The following is a 22,376-nucleotide window of genomic DNA, read 5'->3' on the forward strand; positions in this document are numbered from 1 at the left end:
GTGGTCTTAAAGAATCTGGTCCCACACTCCCACTACCACCCTATAACTGCTCTGACTTCATTTGCTACCTGCTCTTCCCATGCCACACCAGCCTCCCTGCCAGGCATCCCTGTCCCTTCTTCTGCCCTGAATTCTTGCGGTTCTCTCTGCATATAACACTTGATTCCTAGATACTGCATCATCCATTACTTCTGTCAGGTTTTTATCCCAAAAGGTGATCTTCCCAGTTAGGTTTTTCTTTCTGAAATCTCACCATCCTTTCTTTGCCTTTTCATATCTTTCTTTCCTATTTTACCCTCCCTGGCACATACTATATATTTTACTTATTTATCTAGTTTATTGCTGGTTTCCCTGAGTGGAATGAAACTACATCACATACACAGTATGTAATGTAATGTACATTACATAGTAAATTACTAAGTACTATGTAAATGTACTATGTACTATGTAACGTACTATGTAATTTACTACATTACATAGTAATTTTTATCTGCTTTGTCTTCTGTCATATTCCCAATGACCACAAGAGAGGTTGGCACATAGTAGAAGCTCAGTGAATTCTGTTGAATGAATGAATGACCTAATAAATGAACCAACAAAAGAATGACTCCAGCTTGGGGTCCCACTGTACCATTCCAGGTCTTCTGCCAGCAATCTCTACCCCTTATAATCAATCCAACATGTCTCAATCCATAGTGAATATAACACAGATCTGAAACTAGCGCTCCTCTGATTAAGAGCCTAAGGGGCTTCCCACTATCCAGTGAGTAAAGTACGCTGTTAATAACATAGGATGGCATCGAGACTCTTTAGAATCAAAATATCACCTTCTAACCTCATCTCTTTATATCCCATTTTTACACCTTAATCTGTAGACCAATATCTCTCGAACTTGAGTAATTTATGGGTCCTTCTGAAAGGAAAAAAACTTCTCAATGACTCTCAAGGTCACATTCAAGGACCCCAGTCTGGGAAACACTAATTTAAGAAATTGGCATCCTGGTCAACAAAAACATCTTTTTATTGCAGATTATTACTGGTAAAATAATATTGTATTATAACCAATATAAAAACAAAATTTAAAACCTTCGTATACCTTACACTCTCTAAGAATAAATCCATGGTCCCAGTTGCAGAAAGGCTGCTATTTACAAATAAGACTACCTATCCACCCCAGAAAAGACCTATGCTTACCTGCCTCCATGGCTTCACTCTTGCTAGTCCCCCATCCTGGAATACCCTTCCCCTGACTATAGTTACCAACATTCTACTCATCATTCAAGGCCGAGTTTAATTACCACCACCTTTATGGACTCCTCTTTTTGATACCTGCAGCCAAAACTTCTACTAGTCTCTTGGGGCAATTTTGTATTTCTTCTGTAGCATTAACTACACTATTATATAAATAGTATGTTATACTATTATACTTACAAATGGTATGTTATACTATTATTTTCTCATGATAATTGTTCCTGAATAATATGAAGATTAACTTGCCCTTTTTATTTCCACAACAACCAGTATAGCGTCTTCCATGACAATAAATGTCAATTAAATTAATCATCATATAAGGTAAAAAAATAAATGCTTCTATAAATATGACCCTTTACTGATCTTCTTAAAAATGTATACACAAAATAAAATGAAAAATGAGGGAGAAATGTTATTGACAGGACTTACCTTCTTTTAAGCATTAATTCTGATACAGGTATGCATCTTAGACCAGTTCCCAAAACCATAAGGAAGGATGTCAGGAGCACAGTTATCCGGAGACCTAAAATGAAAAGAAAAACATTGAAATTACCTTGATTTTCTCCTAAGTCCACTGTTAAAAATAAAGATTACTTTTAGTCAATCATACTGACATGATATGCTAATATTATGGCTTTTCTGTATAACTTTAAAAATGGGGGAAAAAAAAGACGACAAACCGTACATGCTGAAAATGAAATGATGGGCTGGGCATGGTAGCTTATGCCTGCAATCCTCCTTGCACTTTGGGAGGCCCAGGTGGGCAAATCACCTGAGCTCAGGAGTTTGAGGCTAGCCTGGGTAACATGGTAAAACTGTCTCTACTAAAAATAAAAAAAATTAGCTGTTTGTGGTGGCACACACTTGTAATCTCAGCTACTTGGGAGACTGAGGCATGAGAATTGCTTGAACCTGGGAGGCAGAGGCTACAGTGAGCTGAGATCGCACCACTTCACTCCAACCTGGGCGACAGAGTGAGACTCTGTGTCCAAAAAAAGAAAAAAGAAAATGAGATGATTCTAACTTTAATGGAAAACAGGAATGTTCATATCAAAGACGGAGGAAGAAGTTCTATTAAGTTTAATTTTTCAAAAGGAATGTCTAAAATGTTCCATTCAGATATAATACTTAAAAATATGGCAAATAATTTTAAAAGACTAGATATTTTAGTTTTACATCTCTAATAGAAAAATTTGAATTTTCAAATGTAAGCTGCTAATAAAAAACCTCTTAACTGTCCCTAAAAAGTATTATAAGGTGATAGATCATAGCTTTAAGATTTCTCAAAAATGACAACTAGGGAACTACATATTTTATAATCAGAACAAGCTAATGCTTGTTAAAGGGTCATAGGAAGTGGTCCTCTCTGATTATCAATATAATCACAGTCTTTATTTTTTCTTGATTTATCCGACGGTTTTCATTATAAAATAATGCTTAATAATGTTAAAAAATCATGGCTTAGGACTTTAGAAGACAACGTGGATCAGATAGTTTTTTCCCATTGTATTCCAAACATAACAATTACTTTGAAAATGTGTGTCAGTGGTTGTTCACACAGAGGGCAAAATATACAAATATAAAAATAAGATAATCAGAAATAGACACAATATTCTAGCTATGGCAGAATAATCTAACAGAACTCTTTCTTCCTATTGTTGGAATGCTACACCTCTGTTAATACTAAATTAACATATCTTACTGTTTGTGGCAGTCACATCATATAGGTGGTTCACACTAAGTCTATGGCAAAGGTAGCCACATTGCTTCAAATTTTTCCCAAATCCAACATCACCTCGAAACCATTTCACACAGAGAACAGACATAAACTAATTAATGTAATATTTCTTTTTTTCCCAGGGCGCTCTCTCTCTCTTTTGGCAGAGGGTACATGGTTAAATGTTTGGTTTTCAAAGAGCTACTCTGCTTGAAGGAAATTGAAAGTCAACAAGACTATAATTATGCAGATCAAACATAGCAAAGAAAATAAACTTGAGATCCAGATCAGGCATACACGCTACGTTAAGGATAATTTGTGATATGAACTGAATTACTTTATAATATTCTTATATAATCTGAATATGATTAATACAATTTACCAGAAGGAATACCATAGGGAACTGTGTTTCTTGGTAACAAGTAATGCATACATACTGCTCATTTACTGCTTCTACTAACAGAATACAGACTTTAAAAATCACATTACAGCCACAGGAAACAGAGTACAATTAATAAAAAGTACATACATGGTCATAAATATCCTAAAATCACAAGACGTTGCTCTTATAAGGATATACTGGGTACCCTACAAGATACTGAATAGAATTTTTATAGGTTGGGGACCATAAGGCTTACATTCTACATGATACTTATTTTTTTCTAAAGAGTTTGTTTGCAATTAAGGTAAGCAGACACCAAGCAAAGCAATGAGGCTTTATTTATGGCCATATGGTCCAATAACTAGGCTTCCTATTGTTACTGCTAAAGGCTACCATACTTCACTCAGTTATGCTTTTTATCAAATATTTCGCAATACAACAGCTAATATAAACTTTTAAGAGTAAAGAAATTGTGAAAAACTGCTTACTAAAGCAACCTCTGGCCAGGCACCGTGGTTAACGCCTATAATCCCAACACTTTAGGAGGTGGGAGGATCCGTTGTAGCCAGAAGTTTGAGATTAGCCTGGGTAACATAGTGAGACCCCATCTCCACAAAAATACAAAAATGAAAAATAAAGCAACCTCACAAGTACAGTGTGGTGGCTTTCTTGTGTATTTTTAATTGCTGCCAAGTGTTGTTTAATCTATCCCAGCTGGCGATCTTGAATAAAATGCTTTCTTCATGTCACTCACATCTTGACAAGGCATGACTCTAGAATTCCATGTCATCAAAAAGATATCAACTCATCAAGGGAGAGGACTTATGAGGACCCCAGGAGAATAGCCTTATATAGTTTGGATATTTGTCCCCACTCAGGTCTCATGTTGAAATGTAATCCCCAGTGTTGGAGGTGAGGCCTGGTGGGAGGTGTTGGGATCATAGGGACAGATCCTCGTGAATGGCTTGGGCCATCCCCTTGGTGATGACTGAGCTCTTGCTGAGTTCACAGGAGATGAGATCTGGCCCTTTAAAAGTGTGTGGCACCCCCCTCCCCTACTTTCTCTCTCCTGCTCCTGCTTTCACCAAGTGGCATGGCTGCTACCTCTTCACCTTCCATCGTGATTGTAAGCTTCCTGTGGCCTCCCTGAATGATGAGCGAATGCCAGCACCATGTTTCCTGTAAAACCCGCAGAACCATGAGCCAATGAAACCTCTTTTCTTTACACATTACCCAGCCTCAGGTATTTCTTTATAGCAATGCAGGAACTGCCTAACACATTGGCTTCTGAGACATATAGGACTGTTACATAAATAGACCCCAAGTGATTACAACAGTAATAGGATGTAAGTACAAAAGCCATCTGTGAACAATTTCAGAAAAACAAACATCATTGAAAATAAAAACATTTCTTTTCAAACACGGCATCCAACATTCAGAATGCTTCCTTTCAACAGATGCAATAACTCCTTTTGCTGGGGACCACTGAGTGTAGGAATGGAAGCCTCCACTGCAGATGTCTAAAGAATCAGGCTGCAGAGTTGACTAAATCCCTCCCCCAAAACCCACACACCCATAGTGGAAGCATGGAAAGTCAGCAACAGGCACAGAGCTCACCTGGTAAGACCACCCCCTTCCCTGGCTCCACACTTCCATCAGCTGAAGTGAAGATGAGCTCTGCTGGCTCTGGGGTAGATCCTCTTTTCTCTGCTCATAACCTTCACAGCCTCGTCACCCTAATCTGCCTTGGAGATTGTCAGAACTAATGACATCATGCCTGTTTTTCCTGTTTAAATCAGACACAAAAGATTCAAGATTCACAGGTCATCCTTATCCTGATAGGGCTTTATACATCCCCTAATGAGACCTCATCTCTGCCACCTACCTCCTCAACCCCAGAAACCTACCTCTGTGCCTTCTGGAGTGCTCAGGCATAATCAGTGGAATCACTACCTTCCCGAAGCTCTTCTCCAAACATTCTCTCTACCTTCTTACTCCCAGAGAAATCCCTTACATTGCTTTCCCTGCCACTTCCAGATCATTCCTACTCTCTCTGCCCACAAGTTACCCAAGTTACCTGGTCTTTTTTCTCCCCATGCTTTTAAGAATTTCTCTTTATCAATGGTTTTAAAGAAGTATGAACATGATGTGTGTTGGTGTAGGATTCCTTATGGGTCTTCTCCTGGGATTCTTAAATTTCTTAGATTTGTGGGTATATAGATGTCATTAAATTTGGAAAATGTTTTGACCATTATTTCTTCAAACATTTTTTTTGCATCACTCTATCTCACTCCATGCTCTCCCTGCTTACTTTTCTCTCTTCTCCTTCTGAGACTCCAATTACATGCATAGTATGCAATTACATACTCCAATTACATGTAAATTGTCCCACAGCTCACTGATAACTCATGTCTTTTGTTTGATCATTTTTAGTCTTTATTTCTCTGTGTTCCATTGTGGATAGTTTCTAGTGCTATATATTCAAGTCACACTGACCTTTTCTTCGGCAATGTCTAGTCTGCTGTTATATCCTGTCTAGTATATTTCTGTCATCTCAGACATTGATTATATTTTTCACCTTCCACATTGATCACATTTTTCATTTCTAGAAGTTCAATGTTGTTCTTTTTTTTTTTTTTTGAGACAGAGTCTCGCTCTGTCACCCAGGCTGGAGTACAGTGGCGCGATCTTGACTCACTGTAAGCTCCGCCTCCCGGGTTCACACCATTCTCCTGCCTCAGCCTCCTGAGTAGCTGGGACTACAGGCACCCGCCACCACGCCCGGCTAATTTTTTGTATTTTTTAGTACAGACGGGGTTTCACCGTGTGAGCCAGGATGGTCTGGATCTCCTGACCTCGTGATCTACCCACCTTGGCCTCCCAAAGTGCTGGCATTACAGGCGTGAGCCACCGCGCCCGGCCCAATGTTGTTCTTTTTCTGTCCTCTTTGTCTCTCTTTAATGTGTTCACGCTTTCTTTCTTCTATCTTCTTGAACATCTGTAGTATGTTTACAGAGATTTTTCCATTACAGGTCTTGGGAACATGAACTATTTCCAGCCTGTGTGATCCTGGGGAACTGTTCTGCCTGTTCTTTTTTGGCAGGCCTTCCTCCAGTCTGGGCTAATTTCCTCACATGTATCCTCTGATCAGTTTTCTGCTGAAGACTCAAGAGGAACACCCTGCCAATCCAGAACATTCTCTATGAAGTTTCCTCCTCCATTGTTTTCTACCTGAAGAATTCTAGCTATGTTGGCCTCTTCGAATTCTCACCTCCGTCTCCTTAATTCAGGAAAACTGCTGGGCTCTGAGTGAGCTCCCCATTTCTGTGCTCCTGTCTGGCAATTCTCTCTGGATAGTAAACTGAAGCAGTCATAGGGATCACTGCCCTGTCCTGCCCTGCCTGTCAACCAATGTTTGAAAACCATTGTTTTACGTATTTTGTTTTGTTCTAATATTTATTTATTATTATTTTTTAGAGATAGGGTCTCACGATGTTGCCCAGGATGGTCTTGAACTCCTGGCCTGAAGTGGTCCTCCTTTCTCAGCCTCCCCAGTGGCTGGGATTAAAGGTGTGCCATGCCCAGCTCCTGAAATTTATTTAGTTCCATATATTTTGATTCCTTATTTTTCATTCTTAATTAAGATAGAAGGATAAATTCAGTTCCCATTACTCCATCATGGCCAGAACAGCCTTTGGTCTAATTTTTTCTGACTAATACCCACTGCTCCTTGCTGTGGTTGTCTACAGACCACCACACACCTGCCTCCCGGTTATTCGCCTTCACTGCTTAAAGATGTCTTGGCTCATTGTTACTCCTCAGGACACTATCCTTTCAAAAACCTGGTGATTTAAATATCCACTACATGATCCTTTCAGTATGCTAGCCTCTCAGATCTCTGACCTCTTGTTCCATGGTCTGAGGTAGGCTCTTAGCCCTACCTTAGCCATCCACGCTTTTGTTTATACTCTGACCTTATCTTTACCATAACTGCATCCATGTCATAACCTCAATTTCTTTTCTTTTTTTTTTTTTTTTTTGAGACGACGTTTTGCTCTTTGTCTGGAGTGTAATGGTGCGATCTCAATCTTGGCTCGCTGCAACATCCGCCTCCTGGGTTCAAGCAATTCTCCTGCCTCAGTCTCCCGAGTAGCTGGGATTACAGGTGCCCGCCACCAGGCCTGGCTAATTTCTTGTATTTTTAGTAGAGAGGGGGTTTCTCCATGTTGGCCAGGGTGGTTTTGAATTCCTGACCTCAGGTGATCCACCCGCCTTGGCCTCCCAAAGTGCTGGGATTACAGGCCATAATCTCAATTTCAAGCACCCCATTCCTCAACCATGGCCTCCTCTCTTTCCCATTCATTCTCTCTAGTAGTCTAACAAGAACAAATTCTTGATTCAATATGGAATGACAGTTTGGGAGCTTGCTATTTCTTCTCAACCACCTCATGTGTTTTCTTTGTCCTCCTTAGATTCCATGGTCCATTGTCAGATTTCTCTCTACCTAACCCTCTACTCTTGGTCTGCACTTTGTCAGTCCTATTCACCTGGTAAAACTGTAACTGGTTAAATCTCTCTGCCAACTCTGCCCATGCCTGTACTTGCCCAGCAGAACAGGCTGGAGGGAAACACACAACCATGCTGACTGGTCTCACTTCAAATTAATGATCAGTCACTGAAAGCAGCCCTCAGTGCTACCCAACAATCCTACTACAACTTCCTAAACCATGTGTCCTTCATTTTTCCATAAAATAGTTTCATAATTTATCCTCTCCATTTGTTCCCTATTTGTATCCTCTCTCTCTGTTCCCCTATTCAGGGGATCATTTGTATCCTCCCTCATCAGGGGATCATTCTGTTTCTTATTTTTCTGAGGGGGAAAAAAGCAAAGATAACTTCTACAAGCTCTTATCATCCATCATCTGCATCTGTATGTGTATACTCTTATCTTCTTTCCTGTTACTACTAAAGAATCAACTGTCAATGCTTCCATCTAAGGCCAACTTATCTACCTGTGCCCTGGAGGACCGCATCCCATCTTGCCTACATGGCTACAGCAGTTCCTCCCTTTCCCTCCAGCATCATCAATTTCCCCCTTTTTATGGAACTGTTACGATGTTGCATTATATAGATATGCTTTAGTATCTCTTACCGAAAAAAGAAAAAAACAAAACAAAACCCAAACCTCCTTAGTACCCACATTCACTCTGGCTACTGCCCATTTCTCTGTTGCCCTTTATGGCATAACTTCTTGAAAGAAATGTCTACACTCACTGTCTTTGATTCTTCTCGTTGCATTTTATTTCAGACTCACCACATCATTCCAGGGAGATGATTCTTTTAAAGGACACCAAAAGATCTCCATGTTGCTAAATCCAGTGCTCTATTCTCAGTCCTCACTAGCTGGTTCTTTGTTGTCTTCCCAACCTCTAAATGTTGTAATGCCCCAAGGCTCAGTCCTCTACTCCAGGGAAGCTCCACCCTTCTCCACAGGTGATCTCACCCAGTCCCACAACACTTTTTACACATTTTTTTCTTTTTCTTTCTTTCTTTTTTTTAACCAATAAGAATGAGCTTGAACCAGACCCATGACTTTAAATACCATTATAGGCTGACAACTCCCAAATATGCTGCACAGGCCTCTCCCCTTAACTCCATACTTGTATATTCAATTGACAGTTTAATCTGTCTACTTGGATATCTAATAGGCATTTCAAATCCCTGATCTCCATGCCATCTGTTCCAAAATTGCTCTTTCTACAGTCTTCCACAAATCAGTAAATTGAAGCTCTATTCTCCCAATCAGTAATACTAAAAAGTTGAGAAACAGCTTAGACTCGTCTCCTTCCTTCACGCTCCACATCTCATCCTTCAACAAATACTGGTGAATCTACTTTCAACACATATCTGCAATCTAACCACTTCTCAAATCCTCCACTATCACCTTAGTCAAAAGCCACCATCAGCTCCCATCTGGGTTATTCTACTAGCCTAACTTGTCTCCCTGTTCTGGCTCTTGTCCTAAAGACAAGAGCGTAGTCATTGTTTTACTCTTCCACGGAAAGCCTGTCAATGGAGTGAGGCCTCCTCACTTGATAATGGCTGAGATGCCATTTTGAGATGCCATTTAAGAATGACTTATAGGGCCCTGTATCTCCTGGCCTCTCACTACCTCTCTGACCTCATTTCCTACCACTGTTTCCCTCACTGGCTCTACTCCAGCCACAAAGGCCTCACTGCTCTTTCCTGGATATGCCAGACAAGTTTGGAATCTTTATCTTTGCTGTTCCCTTTGCCAGAAACAGTCTTCTCCAGAACGAACATGTCAGGTGTCATTTTTCCTTCAGGTGTCTGCTCAAATACACCTTATCAGTGATGCCTTCCCAAAACCCTATGTAAAGTATAATACCACCCTATCACATTCCCTTCCTCCTTTACATTGCTTTTCTCCAAACCATGTATCAATATCACCAGGTGACATACTAAATATTTGCTTTTCTTGTTTGCTGTCTCGATCTCCCTATTAGGAGGAAGGTCTGTGAGGGCCATATCCCCAGTGCATGGAACACACTGGGTTGCCATCTCCTTGAAACTTTTAGTTAGCTTCGAGGGCACACTTGGTCTTGGCTCTATGATCTCTCTAGCTAGTCCTTTTCTGTCTCCTTGCTGGTAAATGAAAAAGGGTGGGAAGGTACAAACCCATTTTAGGAAGATAACCAGTCTTTCTTCCATACTAATCAGGCTGGGGCTTGAGGCAGCACAAAGACCAAGAACCACCTACCCTCCAGGGTACAAGACACTTTAGTGCCTTGCTTGAGCCTAGGAGTTCAAGACCAGCCTGGGCAACATGGTGAGAACCCGTCTCTGCAAAAAATATAAAAAACTAGCCGGGCTTGGTGGTGCATGCCTGTAGTCTCCGCTACTCAGAGGCTGAGACGGGAGAATCACCTGAGCCCAGGGAGGCTGAAGTTGCAGTGAGCCAAGATCACACCACTGTACTCCAGCCTGAGTGACCAAGTGAGACTCTGTCTCAAAAAAAAAAAAAAAAAAAAAAAAAAGACGTTTTAGTACCCAAGGATGCCAGAAGCAAGAAAGAACTTTCTTTCTACGTGTGTAGATGGAACACCTGTAGCAGGAAAGCCAACATATAAAAGTGTATTTGCTTTCTTCTACTAAAAATGAAAACTACTTCCTAATAAAGAGAATTTTAAAATATATTTTTTATTGCTTCAATCAAAGGAAAATATAAAATTGAATTCACCATATAGTCACAAGAACTACTGAAGAACTGAAGTACCTTATTTTATAAAGTGAACAGGTAGTTTCTAATTTATCCTGCCACGGATGGATAGTAGGTACAATTATAATAAGAAGGGTGCAAATTAACATTTTTCTACCATAAAAAACAAGGTTGGCTAAATTTGGGGAATAATACTGAAAAATGCTCCTGATAAAAATAAAAAGAAACTACAGCTCAGCATTTTCCCCTGAATTTAGCCAAACTTGTTAAGGGAATGACCAAGGAATTATCGCAGATTGGAGGAAACTAAAGAGAAATAACAACTAAATGCAACAGAGGACCCCAGACTGAATCCTGGAACAGAAGAAAAATACATCAGCGGAAACAAAATCTTTTTTCTTTTTAAAAAAATATTATTGTAACATTGATGATAGGTAAAGTACTTCTTTGGGTTTGTTTGTTTGTTTGTTTTGAGACAGGGTCTCATTCTGTCACCCAGGCTGGAGTGCAGTGGAGCGATCATGACTCACTGCAGCCTCTACTTCCTGGGCTCAATTGATCCTCCAGCCTCAGCCTCCCCAGTAGCTAAGACTACAGGCGCATGTCAACATGTCCGACTAATTTTTGTATTTTTTGTAGAGTCGGAGTTTCACCATGTTGCCCAGGCTGGTCCCTAACTCCTGGGCTCAAGTGACCCACCCACCTCAGCCTCCCAAAGTGCTGAGATTACAAACGTGAGCCACTGAGCCCAGCAGAAACCCAAAGAAAATCAATATTTAGTTTAAAAGCAAACAACAAAAACCCAAAGAAAATCTCCATTTGGTAGGAGAAGCCCTTCCTCGGTATCTAGTACACATCTTCTGCAAAAGTATTTGCTGTAGCTGGAAGTTCTACAGCTGTCGAGACACACCCATTCAGGGCTGGATATCTTTGTTAGAAGGTCCTTCCTTGTATTGCTTTGAGTTACATTCCTTTGTAACTTGACTCAGTCTAGTTCTTCCTTCTAGAACTATACATAAGTCTAATTCCTCTTTTACTTGATCTTCACAGTCTATATTTTGCCTCAAGTTTCTTTTTGAAGTGTGATATACCCAAGTTCCCTTCACTTTACACATCATGATTTTTATACCCTTTATCATTCTTGTGGCAGAACCTTCAAAGTTCTGCAGTTTGTCAAATGGCCTTCTCAGAATCAAGCTCAGAACTAAACACTAATGTAGAGCCTATCAAACTATTTCGCTTCTTGTTTTGGACACCATGCTTCTATGCCTAAAACTGTCCTTTCTTTTTTAGCAGCTACATTACATTGTTGATCATTAAGGAATTTACAGTCAACTATTCCTTAGTCTTTTTCACATGGATTCCAATGAAGTAATTCCAGTGAAGGAGGAGAGAAGGAAGCACAGCTACTAACATGACCCTGCCATTATTACTCTCTTAATAACCAACTAATTTTGAGTGCTAACTACATGCCAGACAATTGCAATTCTATACCTACCTACACTTGACTTTTGCTGAGGTCTGAATGTGTTCCCCTCAAATTCATATTTTGTTTATTCATTATTTTCTGAGACGAGTCTTGCCCTGTTACCCAGGGCAGAGTGCAGTGGTGCCATCACAGCTTACTCCAGCTTCGAGCTCCTGGGCTCAAGCAATCCTCCCACCCCAGCCTCCCAACGTGCTGGGATTACTTGAGCCACTGTGCCTGGCCTCAAATTCACATTTTGAAATCTTAACCCTCAAAATGATGGAATAAGAAGGTGCAGACTTTGGAAGGTGATTAGGTTATGAGGGTGGAACCCAAGTGAATTGGATTACTGCCTGTATGAAACAGACCTCAGAGGGATCCCCAACCCCTTCTTCCATCTTATGTTATAATGAAAAGACCACTGTGTAGGAAGCAGGCCCTCACCAGACACCAATTCTGCCTGAGCCTTCATCTTGGACTTCCCAGCCTCCAGAACTGTGAGAAATAAATTTCTGTGTTTAAGAACTACCCTGTTTATGGTATTTTGTTATAGCAGCTCCAGTGAACTAAGACAACCTTCTAAATCTGACTAAAGAACTCATTGCAACAAAACTTATAAAACGTTGAACAGAAACTGTACAAAGTAGCTCCCAAGCATTATTCAATTAATAAATATAAAATCTTGCACAACAGCCTCTTGAGGGTAGACTGTCACTACTAATCATTTATCCATACTTATGTGGTACGTATGCCTTGATTCTCAGTCCTATGGCTTTTTTTTTTTTTTTTTTTTCTCCTCAGAGAATCACACTGACAAGTGGTAAAGAGAGATGTCGAGGGTACCATTCTAAGAAAGCATCTTCACTCATCTGCAAGCTTTAATTGAAAGTCGCAACTCTCAACTGAGAAAGCCACATACACACATTTTAAAGCTGCCGAGTACCACCTTCCAGAAACCAAAGTGTCAGATCTGAGTTTCCCAATAGCTCTTCCTGGGCTGAAGTCATTTATTACACAAAACCAACTCATTATTTCCTTACATCTGGGCACCATCAATCTATTTTCCGACCTTTTCACCCTCAACATCCCCAAATCCCTTTGAAGTCAAAGCATCAGTCATTTTTGTCAGGTGTAAAACACACTGCACGTGCACGGGCATGCTCTGATGTTCACAATATGTAAAAACTTGAACATTTAGAGATCGCTTAAATCCCTGGTGTTGCATAAACGGCCTGATAAAAACATAAACATTTGCAAGGTAGCCTTCCCACATTTGTCGCTTTGGGGACGGAGGGTTCCTAAATCAGAAATGGAATGCTAGCAACACTCCATCACCTCACACAACCCCTATGCCGGGGCCAAGGGAGGCGGCTGGCAGGCCTGGAGCGCGGGCAGGCGCCGGCTCCCCGAGGAGACAGCGCGGGCTGGCGCTCCCCGACCCCTCACCTCTCTTGTCCAGGAGCCACATGAATGCGAAGCAGGGCAGGAAGCCGATGGGCCCCCACAGCACGAGCAGCGCGATGTCCCAGCTGGAGAAGCCGTAGGCCTGGCGCGCCGAGTTCTGGATGGGACCCCAGGTGTTCCAGACCAGGCCCTGAACGAACGCCAGCAGCGAGAAGAGCAGCAGCACCAGCCAGCGGCGCCCGTACACCCGCCCGGGACCGGGGACCGCCGCGGGCAGCGCCGCCGCCGCCGCCTCCCGGCTTCTCCAGGAGGCCCCCAGCCCAGGCCCGAGCCCGGGCCCCAGCAGCGGCTGCCTCTCCTCTTCGCTGCTCCAACGAGAGCCCATGGCGACGCGTCGCGCGCGAAGCCAATGCCGGGCTCAGTCCAGGTCACCGCCGACTAGCCCAGGGAAGAATCGTACGGAGCAGTGGGAGGCGGAGGCTGCTGTGGTCGCCCTCGGCCTCCGGGCCGCGCCTCGTGCGCCTGCGCGGCCCGAGCCGGGCCGGCGGGGAGGCGGGGCAGGCGGCAAGGAGGCTGGGGTCCGCCCTCCACTCCGCCGGTGGCTAGGAGACACCGGCGAGACGAAAGGAGCCAGGTCCCAGACTGAGGGCAGGTAGCGCTGAAAAGGCAGGGACAAGCGCGGCTGAGTCGGGGAGAGGGAAACTTGCAGAGAGTCTGTATTCGAGGAGGTTGGGCAAGGAACCCTGGGGTGTTTGGAGGAAGTGTCCAAGTTAGATCTTGTGCGTAATAAACAACTCAGTGACCTGTGCTCACTTAACCTAATGCTTGCGTCTATTTTGGGCTTATTCTTATTTTTGTTGAGTTAATAACTTCAGAAATTATAGGCAGAGGATAAGATTTAGGCGTAGTTGGTCCCAGGGGATTATCTCATAAAAATCATTTATGTACAATAAGTACTGCCTATTTTTGTTATTTTTTTTTTTTGTCTTACATATCCAAAGAGGAGATTGCAAACTAGCCAATTCCATTCATATATATGTAAACTTTTTTTTACCCATTTCGTCTGTCACTTAATAGGCGAGCAATAAAGGTATGTCCAGTAAAGTTGTAAGATTTTTGCCCCAAAGTGACCCAGATCCATCTCCAGTGATTATGATTTGACCACAGGGTAAACGAGAAGAAAGGTGGTTGTTGATCTCTTCACACAGCTGTTTGTTTATTTTGGTATACAAATCCAGAAGCCTGACAGCTGTGGATTAGTGTCCTTGAAAACCTAAGTCAAGCAATTTGGCTTGTCTGCATCGGGAAACGAGTCACAGGGAACGCAATCACAGGATTCTTTGCCCGAGGTTCGTATTTCCCGGCGGCCACTAAAATTAGAAGGAGTCAGGTTGCTACCAGAAGGGCAAGAGAGGTGTAAGAGAAGCGTGAGCTAGCCTCGCATTCAAGGCTGCCAAGAGCGGCTCGCGAAAGCTGAAGTCAGAGACCCATCCCACCGCCGGAGCCCCATAAAGCGTCAAACCTTCCCCTAAAACTCCAATCATCTAGGGTGGAGAAAAGCCGAGGCGGAAAGCAAGGATCTGACTAGAAAAGGAGACACAGAAACGAAGCTAAAACTACAGGAAAGAAGCCTAAGGTCCGGGTTAGGTAAAAAAGCGCCACAACTCAGACCACGTGTTCGTATTTCCACACCCGGGGTATCAAAACAAAGCTGCGTGGTCCCGCCCAGCATCCATCACGTGACCTCCACGTGAGCGCCTGCGTTTCCGTAGGAGGCGGGCGGGAGTCGCCGGGGCTCCTTCCTGTGGTGCAGCTTCGGGTCCCGGAGCTTGGTCCCTACCCTGACCCCACCCCAGCTCCGCTCCGCCTTGGGTTCCGGCAGAACCCGCCTTGCGGTAGCCATGGCAGCAGGCTCCGAGGCGACCACTCCTGTGATCCTTGCAGCTGGGGCTGGAGGGGAGGAAGGTAGGTGCCAGGCTGAGGTCAGACCCTGAGTACAAACCCAATACCAGTTGACTCTCGTGGCACCCCTCGTGGGGCCGTTTGCCTTAGCCCCGTCCCAGGTCTCTCTGGCCTTGCATTGGACTATGAAGAAAATTCTGTATTTTCTAGCGAGCGTGGCATTTCTCGAATTGTGGCATTCAGATTTTTGATCGTCATAGGGTAGCCTACCAGTGCTGTTTCACGCATGGGGTGTTTGTTTTGTTTTGTTTTATATTTGCCCATCGTTAGCTAAATAGGGGTGTTTTGAATGTTGGGATTAAAATTAAATTTGTGAAATTGAAGGCAACCTTTGAGATTAATGGGAGTTATCTGAGACTTGTGAACAGGGATTATGCGCTTTTATTCTATTTCAGTGAACCCTGGTTTAGCAAGTGGAGATGAGGTTTGGAGACCCATGAGCCTGAGATCCCTGTTATTATTTATTGAATGATTGCACCGTGCAGCGCTCTGTTCTGGATACTGTCGCGCGATCCAGAGACTTTTGAATATTTATAACAATACCTTTTCCAAAGGAGCCTAGAAAGGGAAAAGAATGACTTACTATATGTTCACCTGAACTATTCTACCAGTAGTACACTCTGTGAGGGTTGTTATCAGGAGGAGGGATCTCAGTGGAGAGAACATAAATGCTTCAAGGAGGGAATAGTTTGAGGTCGGCCTTTTTTTTTTTTTTTCTTTTGAGACGGAGTCTCGCTCTGTTACCGGGCTGGAGTGCAGTGGGGCGATCTTGGCTCACTGCAACTTCTGCCTCCCAGGTTCAAGCAATTCTCCTGCCTCAGCCTCCCGAATAGCTGGGACTACAAGCGCGCCACCATGCCCAGCTAATTTTTGTATTTTTAGTAGAGACGGGGTTTCACCATGTTGGCCAGGATGGTCTCGATTTCTTGACCCTGTGATCCGCTGAGGTGAGCCTTTCTGATTGGATGAGATGGTGGCAAACTCAGGTAGTGGTGCTGGGTTCAGGAAGTCAAGGAGCAGAAAAGGATGGATGTATTTAGGGATCAGATAGTTTGCTGAACCCCCATTCCAAGCAGAAGAAACAAATTATAGCCTTCTACTATCTGACCACTTTCTACTAGGGAGACAATTCTTGACCTTCATCTATACCTCCATTGCATTGATTTTTCCATTTTCTATCCACTGCACCCCCTTATCCAGAATGTATGTCGTTCCTTTGAAAAATTCTGTTGTCCCTTCCTGCACCTTTTTCTGACAAAACTCTTACTCTGGATGAAGTCAACCTTTTGCCTACTTTCTACCTGCACTATGCGCCTGAACTTTGCTGGAAAAAGTCCTGCACAAATTGATGACCGTATAAAGTGAAAATGGCCAAACTCTTGAATATTCAGCCAGTATGGGCTTGAGATCCCTTTGATCCTCTGTTTCTCTAGTGAGCCTACCGACTTTCTCCAATGACAAATCCCCAAACTCTATAACCTCTCTCTGCCTCTTTCTTAATTTCAGGTGATGACTTTGCAAGTCAGGTCAATTCTGCATCTAATCCGTCTACTTTTTTCCTCCTTCACTATCAGACCCACTTCAAATCATCCGCATTTTCTCACCTCAACTACTACTGTATCTTCCTGACTTGTGTCTCTGTTTTCTATTTTGTACCCCTCTAATCCCTTCTCCATTCAGCAGCAAAAAGTGACTCTTCCTTATGTAAAATTCTTCAGTGAATTACATTGCCCTTAGAAGTTAGAATAAAACCCAGACTCTTAACCGTGGCCTTGGTTTGGGCTCTGCTGATGTCTTTAGCAGGATCTCTTGTCACTCACCTCCCCTCTCGCTTTTCACATAGCTGACTTAATCTTTAGGTTTTAAAGTATGTCACCACCTGAGACCTTAAGAGACCAAACTATGTAAAACAGTCACTGTGATTTCTCTTGCACCCCCCAACCCTAGATGTTCTGGAATACAGCATCCTGCTTCTGTCATTTTACTTATTACAATCTGTATTTATTATTTGTTTTTTCCATTAGATTGTAAGTACCTTGAGGGCAGGACCTATGTCTGTTTCATTCACTGCCGTGTGCCCAGCTGCAAGTACAATGCCAGGCACATAGTTGGCACATGCCACATTTGTTGAATGAATGAATAAGGGCACTCCATGCCAAGTCCAGAGGCAGAAGGAGAAAGCATGACATTGGCCAAGAACTGAAAGCAGTGTCAGAAGTGGTAAGAAAAGAGGTATCCTAAAGGTTACCTTATGCCTGGTTAAGGAATCTAGACATTAAGATAGTAGGAAGCCTTAAGGAGCTTTAGGTGAGGGAAATAACATGATTAATTTTGGTTGTAGGAAGATCACTGTGACTGAAGGGTAGAAGATTGATTGGAGGGAGAAAGACTGGAGGACAAGGTACCTAATCCCTTTGAGCCTGAGTTTCCTCCTCTGTAAAATGCATGATCATTGTGAAGATTAGAGTTAATATGTGTAGATTATCTAGCATAGTATCTGGCAGGAATTGGATATTCAGGAATGGTGACCATTTTTATTATTAATAGAAAGTGCCAGCCTTAGTGACTGATGTTGAAACTGAAAGAAGAAATTAGAGATGTTATGTAAGAGAATGAGAAAAATAAATACATTAAATAAAGTCAAGTGAAAGGGTCGGTACATTCAGTACAATGATGAATACAATGGGAGTCATAGAAAAGTTCATTTTAAAAATTTTTTGTTTATTTTTTATTTTTGTAGATACAGGGTCTCACAGTGTTCCCCAGGCTCGTCTCGAATTCCTGACCTTAAGTGATGCCCCTACTTCAGCCTCCCAGAGCACTGGGATTTCAGGCATAAGCCGCTGCACCCAGCTGAAAAGTTCCTTTTTGAGCAAACTTATTCCATGATCAAAAAGTATTTGAATGGCATATGGTAAACAGACCTTTTTCATGTGGTAAAGCAGAAGACAGTCTTTGCCCCAAAATAGCTTATAAATATCATTTTTGGCAATAAAGACATAGATAAAAAGACCTGTAGTATAAGACATATCCAAAAGGTCAGATGTAATTAGCTGGGATATAATACTCAGTATGATACACATGAAGTACTTTGGAGGCTGAGAGGAGAAGGAACTAATAGAAATTGGGTTGGTTTGTGCTTCCTAGGATAATTTCTTGAAGATGAGCCAGGTGAGGAGACTGATTCTACTAGAGTAGAAATAGTGACAGAGAACCTGGGTGAAAAAGAGGAAGACTTGTATCCATTGAGTCCAGAGAAGAGCAGGGTAAAAACAGAAATGTTGAAGTGAAGAAGAGAAAAATCGTGGGTTTCAGTCTTTGCAGAAAAATAGAGCAAGGCACCACAAAAGTAAGGAAGTAGAGAAAGGTGCTGGAGACTTCAGAGTGAAGAAGCAGCCAGCCGTGTTGGTGCACGCCTGTAATCCCAGCACTTTGGGAGGCGAGGCAGGCAGATCTCTTGAGCTCAGGAATTTGAGACTAGCCTGGGCAACATAGTGAAACCCTGTCTCTACAGAAAATACAAAAATTAGCTGGGCATGGTGGCACGCACCTGTAGTTCCAGCTGCGTGGGAGGCTAAGGCACAAGAATCGCTTGAACCTGTAAAGTGGAGGTTGCAGTGAGTTGAGATCATGCCACTGCACTGCACTCCAGCCTGAGCAACAGAGCCAGACCCTGTCTCAAAAAAAAAAAAAAGAAGCTTTGGCATGGTCGCCATAGGGTTGAGGATGATTAGGAGTGAGTCAGTGATTGGGAGCAGCAAAGGGTAACCGGTAGAGGTGAGCATAAAATCATAGAATTGATCACCTTGGTTATGCTTGATAGCTCATTATACAGAAGTGCTTAGTTTCAATAAAGTTTTATACATTGCTAAAAATCAGGTATTCTTATACAGTTATTTGAAAAAAAAATTTGTTTAGCATCATTTTATGCCACGCACTGGACTAATCTGTAGGGAGATAAAAGTAAGAGGTTTGCCTTCAAGAATGTGATATTGTTTGTTTGAAATAACAGCTTAGAAATAATTAAAAACAAACATGAAACTACTTATTGTTAATTAAGAATCAATTTAAATTCTGAATGTGAAATGTTATTCTCATAATCATACATTGATTGAAGCATTCATTGAAATTAAAAATTGCAGTTATTTGAGTGTGATTCTGTCTTTCAAACTGAGGTTATTATATTTCTTTCTATTGGGCTGTTTTTTAGTTTTTAGTTATAGCCAAGATTATGCCTTGATGAAGAGAAGAAGAATGTGTTAGTAACTCTTCTTCCAGTGCTTCCTGAGGAAATATCTCATCTAGAGTTGTATGGAATTGATTTTCATTTAGAATGAACATTCCTACATAACTGGATTTACTCTTTTTCAGCTGGCGACACATACTCACCATGTCATTTTTGTTCGCATTTTAAAGGGCAAAGGGTGGAGGAGTTTAAAGAAAAGCAAAAGCCTGTGTTATCTCAAAAAGTAAAAAATTCCCATGTTAGAATCCATATGTAATTCATAATGTAGATAAAATTTTTAATTTCACTGAATGCTTGGTAATGATGAGTATCAGAAAAACAATACCATTTATTTTATTGTGGTAAAAACGTATAACATAAAATTTACCATGTTAACCATTTTTAAGTGTTAGTAGTGTTAGGTAGATTCACATCATTGGGAAAGCGCTCTCTAGAGCTTTTTCGTCTTGCAAATCTGGAACTCTACATCCGTTAAACAATAACTCCCCTTTCTTCTCTTCCCCCAGTCCCTGGTAACTGCCATTTTATTTTCAGTTTCTAGAAATTTGGCCACTTTAGATACTCCATATAAGTGGAATCATATAGCATTTATCTTCTTGTGACTGGCGTATTTCTGTTAGCATACTGTCTTCAAGGTTCATCGGTGTTGTAGTATGTGATAGAATTTCCTCCCTTTTTAAGGCGGAATAACGTTCTATTGCATGTGTAAGCATTTTGCTTATCCATTTGTCAACAGACGTTTGAGTTGTTTCCACCACTTAGCTATTATAATAGTGCTGCTGTGAACATGGGTGTGCAGATGTCTTTTCAAGACCTTGCTGTTGAATATTTTTGAGGAAAAGTAAGATAAAATAATCATTTATTTTAAATTATCAAAAATTCACTTAGGGGAGGCTGGGCTTCAATGGAAACATTTTGGTAGAAATTTTGGAGGTACATTGCAAAAACCTTTAGTATTTGAGATGTCATTCCTTCTAGTGTTAACTTCACTTAAAATATGGACAGATTTCCTTTTTCTTGCTTTGGTTTAAGACTAGTATTACTTTTGAATTTACGAGCCATTTTTTGAGGTAAAGATAAGTTTTCTGGGTTAAATGGACAAACGTTGTAAGTGTAGGAGGATGGAAAGAAACTAAAAGGCTCATGAACCTTTGGTAACTGTCCAGCATGTAACTGTCTCAGGTGCCCAGCCTGAACTTCCCGCATGTTCACTGCCACACCAAGCATTGGTATTGATAAGGCTAGGTCATAACGGCCGCGGCACTAACGTTTGTGGTTTTTTTCAGTGACAGACATCACCTTCTAGACATTGAAATTCAAAGGGTTTATGGTTAGCCATCATTTTACTTAAGCATTATGTTGCCTTTCAGGAGAATTTTCTTAGTTTGTGTTGACATTTTAAAATAGTGGCTACAAAATGAAAAATTCTTTTTGGTGTAAGTTTTACCATTCAGTCTTTAGTACTAATCCAGTCATTTTGTTAGCTAGTACTTGCACGATTCCGTCGGGTTTTTCTAACATGGCCCAAATGGTCATTATGTTTTGCCCTAATATCTACCATTCCAGAGGTTTTAAAATTTCTCATATGTATATACAATAGTTGTCTGATGAAACACCACATATATACTTAGATGTATACATTCAGAAATAAATCATCTCACTGTGCCAGGACCCAGTTTTAAATTCATGCTATATCATTATAGTGAGTCTCTGTATTGTAATGTGAGACTTACTCTTATGTCAACTTCTGAAGGTTTTTAAAAATCTTTTTAATTTTTTCATTAAAATTATACCTGATGAGAGACAAGGTATAATTTCAAGATTTTTGTTATATTCTATTAATATTCGGAGTATTCTGGACACATGGTAAATGTTCCTTATTCTTGTCTTGAAGTTGAAATCTCAGATACAAATCCAGGCCAGGTGTTAATTGACTGACACCAGATAGTTGGCATACTCAGAGAAATTAGGTTTCAAATTATCTTGTACTTTGCATTAATTTTAAAAAATTACTGAGAAGGATGCAATTTATTTGTGATGATGTTTCACTATCTCCAAAGAATTAGTTGTTAACTAAGGCTGTAATAAATTGACTGGAGAACGTGCTACATTTGGAGAGAGAAAAAAATTACTGTGTAATACCCAGATCACTCATCTGTTTTTTTCAGCAGTTTCTAAGTCATCTAGTTAAAAATTACTACCTGCTGCAAGTTTAGACCTAAATACCCTTATCCTTTGAAGACTGTTGAGGTTGCTTCAGAATTTTTATAGCTCTTTGCAAAATATTTCTAGCATGGAGTAACTGGGTGCATCCGTAGGCTGTTTAATTAATAGAGGGTAGCATCGCATTCTTCTTTAAAGGAAATTGTAACATTTAAATTCATTAATTTAATGGCCCAGTTTATTGTTGATTAAATTATCAGAAGCCAAATTAGTTTTATCTCACAACCAGCTGATTGTTTTATTTCACGATGGGCCTGAAATTCTGTAAATATACTAATTTCCTGTTATTATGAACATCCTACTACTCTGCTTTGCACACACTTCATAGTGCTTTCATTCATTTAGCAAATGTTTTGGCATTTAATATATACCAGTCACTAGGCCAGGCACTCTCTCAGCAAATTTTAGTATTGGAGGTCTCCTATTAAATAATCTCTGGGATGTGTGGGATTTTTAGATCAGATAATTAAATTTTTTAAATTT

The 22,376-nt window shown here is 41.2% G+C and overlaps 2 protein-coding genes across 6 annotated transcripts in view; one reads left to right on the forward strand and one right to left on the reverse strand.

The window, feature by feature from the left end:
- SLC49A4 (solute carrier family 49 member 4) overlaps positions 1–14,230 on the reverse strand; it is an 84,753-nt gene extending 70,523 nt beyond the window's left edge. Inside the window, exons 1-2 of one of the 2 annotated variants that reach the window (XM_050781852.1) lie at positions 13,505–14,230; positions 1,681–1,774 (exon numbers count right to left, since the gene is read on the reverse strand). In XM_050781852.1, the coding sequence (XP_050637809.1) occupies positions 1,681–1,774; positions 13,505–13,847 (437 nt within the window). In that variant the 5' untranslated portion in view covers positions 13,848–14,230. The remainder of the gene's footprint in view (positions 1–1,680; positions 1,775–13,504) is intronic. The other variant, XM_050781853.1, reaches the window with a different exon arrangement.
- A 983-nt stretch (positions 14,231–15,213) lies between these two features.
- Positions 15,214–22,376, forward strand: part of HSPBAP1 (HSPB1 associated protein 1) — a 48,437-nt gene continuing 41,274 nt past the window's right edge. For all 4 annotated transcript variants that reach the window (XM_050781848.1, XM_050781850.1, XM_050781849.1 and 1 more), the window contains exon 1: positions 15,214–15,427. In XM_050781848.1, coding sequence (XP_050637805.1) covers positions 15,364–15,427 — 64 coding nt within the window. In that variant the 5' untranslated portion in view covers positions 15,214–15,363. The remainder of the gene's footprint in view (positions 15,428–22,376) is intronic.

The sequence above is a fragment of the Macaca thibetana genome, chromosome 2 (assembly GCF_024542745.1).
Source record: "Macaca thibetana thibetana isolate TM-01 chromosome 2, ASM2454274v1, whole genome shotgun sequence".
Classification (NCBI taxonomy): domain Eukaryota; kingdom Metazoa; phylum Chordata; class Mammalia; order Primates; family Cercopithecidae; genus Macaca; species Macaca thibetana.